We start from the raw sequence: 6,000 nt of genomic DNA on the forward strand, positions 1-6,000 counted from the left end.
GGGAAGATTATAGTGCAATTATAGCGTATAAACTAAACCAGCTCACAAAGATGACTGCGTGTTGCTCTTGGTTCTAAAGCTCCAGTACAGGGAGATTATTTGTTATTATTTTATTTATTGAGGCATCAGGATTGTCATTTTGCTGCCAGCACACATTCTCCATTGTTCTGCGCTCAATTCAGTTTGGATTGGGACGATTTCCATGCTGTGAATTATACTTGCTATTTACCTGTCTGATTTTTAAAATGTGCTTTATACATGCTTACTGTTCTCTGATTTTCTTATCAATGTGTTCTGAAAGACCAGAAAGACCATGTTTTCTAATACTGTATTCTAATGTTAGGGATTAAAAAACATTTTATGTGAATTGTGTCCCCCCCTCACCTTCTCCCAGGTCTCTGGCTCATGCAGAAGTTTAAGAAATCTGGATCGTTGTTACAATTAACCTTCAGAGATCACTCAGATCCTCGAAAGACCTTTCTGTACTTGCTAAGCCAGAAGCCAGGTAAGTGCAGCAGGATACAGTTAAGAGTACAGCATATTATTTATTTATCTTTAAATCAAGAAAATGTCTGTTTCAACAGACATGTATTTTTTTTTTTTAAGTTACTTTAGTTTTACTCATATTTTGTGATTGTTTTAAGGATTAAGTTAGTTCATTGTAATGCTTACCATTCCATAGGAATAGAAGCTCCAGGACTTGTTAAAAATCAATCAATCAATCTTTATTTTATATAGCGCCTTTCATAGTGGACCACCATCACAAAGCGCTTTATAAGATGCAGTAACAACAAAAAAATCCATAATACTTTGTATACAGCGAAATGCATAATACATTAAATACAGTGGAAAGTCCATAATACATGATAGTAACATAATACATGAAATAGTAGCAGCTAATAGCAGATATCAGGCTTAAAGAGCATGGAAAGCAAGAGAGAACAGGTGGGTCTTGAGAGTTGATTTAAAGCGAGCAGCAGTTTGAGCATCACACACCAAAGCTGGGAGAGAGTTCCAGAGAGTCGGAGCCATGAAGCTAAACGAGTGTTCTCCAAGTAAGGTACACTTTTGCTTAGGGATAACAAGCAGGCCAGAGTCAGAGGACCTCATCTTGCGGGCAGGGACATAGTGTGTCAGCAGGTTGAGGAGGTACTCGGGACCTATGTGATGAAGGGCAGGAGAGAAAATAATCATGAACTTTACAGGTAGCCAGTGCAGCTGGGCAAGATGGGGGGTGGTGTGATCACATTTTTTACATCTGTTAAGGATCCTGGCAGCGGCATTATTATTATTATTATTTATTATTATTTATTTCTTAGCAGACGCCCTTATCCAGGGCGACTTACAATTGTTACAAGATATCACATTATACATTATTTCACATTATACAGATATCACATTATTTTTACATACAATTACCCATTTATACAGTTGGGTTTTTACTGGAGCAATCTAGGTAAAGTACCTTGCTCAAGGGTACAACAGCAGTGTCCCCCACTGGGGATTGAACCCATGACCCTCCGGTCAAGAGTCCAGAGCCCTAACCACTACTCCACACTGCTGAACTAGCTGCAGTTGGTTTATGGCGCATGCTGGGAGACCACCATATAGAGAGTTGCAGTAGTCGAGTCGAGAGGAGACAAATGCATGACAAAGTATCTCCCCGTCTGGGGAGGGACAGGTAGGGACGGACTTTGGAGATGTTTTGAAGATGGTAGAAGGAATATTTGACTACGGAGGCTTCCAGGGTTGAGTTTAAAGTAGAGCTGGGTGTCGTCAGCATAGGAGTGAAACATAAGGCTGTGTTGGCGGATGAGGTGACCCAAGGGAAGCATGTAGATATTGAAGAGAAGGGGCCCAAGAACAGATCCTTGGGGGACAAATCCGGATGGGTAAGAGGACATCCCGGAGAGACAGGTTCCAGAGATCCCAGCATACTTCTGAATGCGGTCAAGAAGAATGCCATGATCTATGGTGTCAAAAGCAGCTGTTAGGTCACACAAAAATGCTGTGTTTATAAATATACAATACAATACAATACAACAATTAGAGTTTAATAGTATTCCATAGAAGTAACATCTGCATACATATCGAAAATCAGATGAATTTGCTGACAGTATTTTAAAGTGTAACCAATAAGGCTAAACATACACAACACTTACTTTCTTTAAAGGTTCACAAACCAGTTTGATATTGGTTTTGAACTAACATTGGTTCTATATGCCAACAGTAATTATTGCATGCCATGAATCGTATGCTTAGGAGCCTTGATGCTATGACAGGGATTGCTGTTAGGCAGCCGTATAGGAACCTGACTCTATGAGAAGTCTGTGGTAACATTGTTGCTGCTTGGCTTTCTATTACCCATGATATCTCATTCAAGATACAACAGCGTAGTCCCACCACGCGCTTGTTCACAGTGTTTTCTCCTTTCGATTTCAGGACTGCAGCATTTTAAGAATGTCGTGTTGGTGGCATCTCCACAAGATCGGTATGTTCCCTTTCATTCGGCACGGATAGAGATGTGCAGAACAGCTTTAAAAGACAGAGGCACAGGTACAGTATGCTTCTGCTCGTGGTCAAGACTATTTTTCAGTATATTACACAATATGAGTATTCAGTATTCATATCCATGGTCTTAGAATAAACTTCAGAAATAACTGAAACTTACTGTCTTGATCCCTTGAAAGGAGTTTGAAGGTAGCTGAGGCATGCTTTTGCTCCAGGATTGTTTCTTGTGATTAATTGACTTGTTTGTGTTGGTTGTGCTCGTTTGTATTTGTGTGTTTGTTTTTGTTTGTTTTTTTTGTTGTTGTATGCCACCTTCTTGACCAGATCTCCATTGGAAAAGAGATTTTAATCTCAACAGGATTTTCCTGGTTAAATAAATTAATAAAAATAAGTATTGTATTGTATGCAGTGTACATTCAATATTTACACTGTTTGTATTACTTGCAAACAAAGCAAGACAACCTGGTAATTATAGCATTAGCTTACTGCATTATGCATTTCACATTTAAATCGATAAGATGGGAGCAAAGCATACTATGGATGTTTGCTGTTCGAAACAGAATGTTTAGTCAATCCTCTTAACCTTTTAAGGTACAAGGGACATACATACAGCTCTGGAAAAAATTAAGAGGCCACAGCAAAATTATCAGTTTCTCTGGTTTTACTATTTATAGGTATGTGTTTGGGTAAAATGAACATTTTTGTTTTATTCTATAAACTACTGACAACATTTCTCCCAAATTCCAAATAAAAATATTGTCATTTAGAGCATTTATTTGCAGAAAATGACAACTGGTCAAAATAACAAAAAAGATGCAGTGTTGTCAGACCTCGAATAATGCAAAGAAAATAAGTTCATATTCATTTTTAAACAACACAATACTAATGTTTTAACTTAGGAAGAGTTCAGAAATCAATATTTGGTGGAATAACCCTGATTTTCAAGCACAGCTTTCATGCGTCTTGGCATGCTCTCCACCAGTCTTTCACATTGATGTTTGGTGACTTTATGTCACTCCTGGCGCAAAAATTCAAGCAGCTCGACTTTGTTTGATGGCTTGTGACCATCCTTCTTCCTCTTGATCACATTCCAGAGGTTTTCAATGGGGTTCAGGTCTGGAGATTGGGCTGGCCATGACAGTGTCTTGATCTGGTGGTCCGCCATCCAGACCTTGATTGACCTGGATGTGTGGCATGGAGCATTGTCCAGCTGGAAAAACCAATCCTCAGAGTTGGGGAACATTGTCAGAGCAGAAGGAAGCAAGTTTTCTTCCAGGACAACCTTGTACTTCGCTTGATTCATGCGTCCTTCACAAAGACAAATCTGCCCGATTCCAGCCTTACTGAAGATGAGTCCAATTTTCAGCTTTGCCCAACACCTGGTCGTCTAATGGTTAGACGGAGACCTGGAGAGGCCTACAAGCCACAGTGTCTCGCACCCACTGTGAAATGTGGTGGAGGATCGGTGATGATCTGGGGTTGCTTCAGCAAGGCTGGAATCAGGCAGCTTTGGCATGAATCAAGCCAAGTACAAGGTTGTCCTGGAAGAAAACTTGCTTCCTTCTGCTCTGACAATGTTCCCCAACACTGAGGATTGTTTTTTCCAGCAGGACAATGCTCCATGCCACACAGCCAGGTCAATCAAGGTGTGGATGGAGGACCACTAGATCAAGACCCTGTCATGGCCAGCCCAATCTCCAGACCTGAACCCCATTGAAAACCTCTGGAATGTGATCAAGAGGAAGATGGATGGTCACAAGCCATCAAACAAAGCCGAGCTGCTTGAATTTTTGCGCCAGGAGTGGCATAAAGTCACCAAACATCAATGTGAAAGACTGGTGGAGAGCATGCCAAGACGCATGAAAGCTGTGCTTGAAAATCAGGGTTATTCCACCAAATATTGATTTCTGAACTCTTCCTAAGTTAAAACATTAGTATTGTGTTGTTTAAAAATGAATATGAACTTATTTTCTTTGCATTATTCGAGGTCTGACAACACTGCATCTTTTTTGTTATTTTGACCAGTTGTCATTTTCTGCAAATAAATGCTCTAAATGACAATATTTTTATTTGGAATTTGGGAGAAATGTTGTCAGTAGTTTATAGAATAAAACAAAAATGTTCATTTTACCCAAACACATACCTATAAATAGTAAAACCAGAGAAACTGATAATTTTGCTGTGGTCTCTTTAATTTTTTCCAGAGCTGTATGTGTCCCACAAATAAAAATGATGCTGACTTTCTTATTTTTGCAATGCAGTGCATGAAACAGGGTTTAAAATGTACTGACAGGTTGAATCTGATCATCCAAATTGTCAGTTTCCTCTCAAATGTATTTCAAGAAGAAAGCATTTGAACAACCTCTCAATTCGTTGTGTACCTTAAGGGGTTAACAAACATTGACATTTCGCTATACATCCTGGTGTGGAGAGCTGAACATTTTCAATTCTTGAATGCATCTGTCAACAGCTTAACTTACAACTTACATGTTACATTCTTGCTCCACCAGAGGAAGTACCCCAAAAATGACTGAGGGGACACTACAGCTGTGAAAAAGTTACTTATACTGTACTTTGAACTGCAAATCCTTCTTATTTTTTTCTGTCTTTTAGGCCCAGTTTACGTAGAGATGATCAACAACCTGCTACAGCCCTTATTAGATGCCAAGGAGTGCAATCTGATTCGACAGAATGTGTTCCATGCCCTGCCCAACACTGCCAACACCCTGATCGGAAGGGCAGCCCACATTGCAGTACTCGATTCTGAGTTATTCCTGGAGAAGTTCTTCCTGGTGGCTGGACTTCATTATTTCAAATAATATTCTCTCACGTTTTGCATAATGTGAGCATTTAGATAGCATTCAGCTGTTTAGCATGACAGTATCCTTTAACTGCAAAATGTTATCCATTAACAAATTAATAAAACCAAAAACTGAGAAGCTTTGCGATTCTATTGTAGATTCTGAAGTCACTGGTTACCAAACTATCTGCATCTCTTACTGTATTTGACCCTTCGCGGTCCATTTATTCAGCGCCTGTCAGGCGTATCAGGTCTAATTTATTTTCAAACAAGCTGTTTATTTTACACGCGCTTAAAAGTTTAAAAGTAATTTTATTCACAGCAAAACAGGTTTAAAAGGCACTGCATATCAACAGGACACTCAGTACTGCATCTCCAGCCCCGCCACACCTTGTTCGCTGTATTTATCACATGCCTCTTCATAGTCATGCATACTGATAAATCATCTCTTGATCACTCGATTTTATCATCAAACTCGTCAAAAACACTCTATCCAAGTCATTATTTTATTACCATAACGTCTCAAAAAGCTTGGCAAATGTCCACGATTTTCTTTGAGCGCTGGATGCGGAAGCAGCTATCTTGTTTGTTTATGTCCGTGTTATGTCTGTGGTGAAGGGACTATGCATATTGCTCAGTTCCGCCTCCATTTTTTTTCAGCTTCTCTCAGCCATTGAAAGCTTTTCTCG

General features: G+C 39.5%; 1 protein-coding gene across 1 annotated transcript in view; it reads left to right on the forward strand.

The window, feature by feature from the left end:
• Positions 1 to 5,450, forward strand: part of LOC117400757 (protein FAM135B-like) — a 107,830-nt gene extending 102,380 nt beyond the window's left edge. The window contains exons 18-20 of the mRNA XM_059021291.1: positions 395 to 505; positions 2,443 to 2,556; positions 5,125 to 5,450. Of these exons, the coding sequence (XP_058877274.1) occupies positions 395 to 505; positions 2,443 to 2,556; positions 5,125 to 5,330 (431 nt within the window). The 3' untranslated portion in view covers positions 5,331 to 5,450. The remainder of the gene's footprint in view (positions 1 to 394; positions 506 to 2,442; positions 2,557 to 5,124) is intronic.
• The last annotated feature ends 550 nt before the right edge of the window (positions 5,451 to 6,000 follow it).

This window comes from Acipenser ruthenus, chromosome 4 (genome assembly GCF_902713425.1).
Source record: "Acipenser ruthenus chromosome 4, fAciRut3.2 maternal haplotype, whole genome shotgun sequence".
In the NCBI taxonomy this organism is placed as follows: Eukaryota; Metazoa; Chordata; class Actinopteri; order Acipenseriformes; family Acipenseridae; genus Acipenser; species Acipenser ruthenus.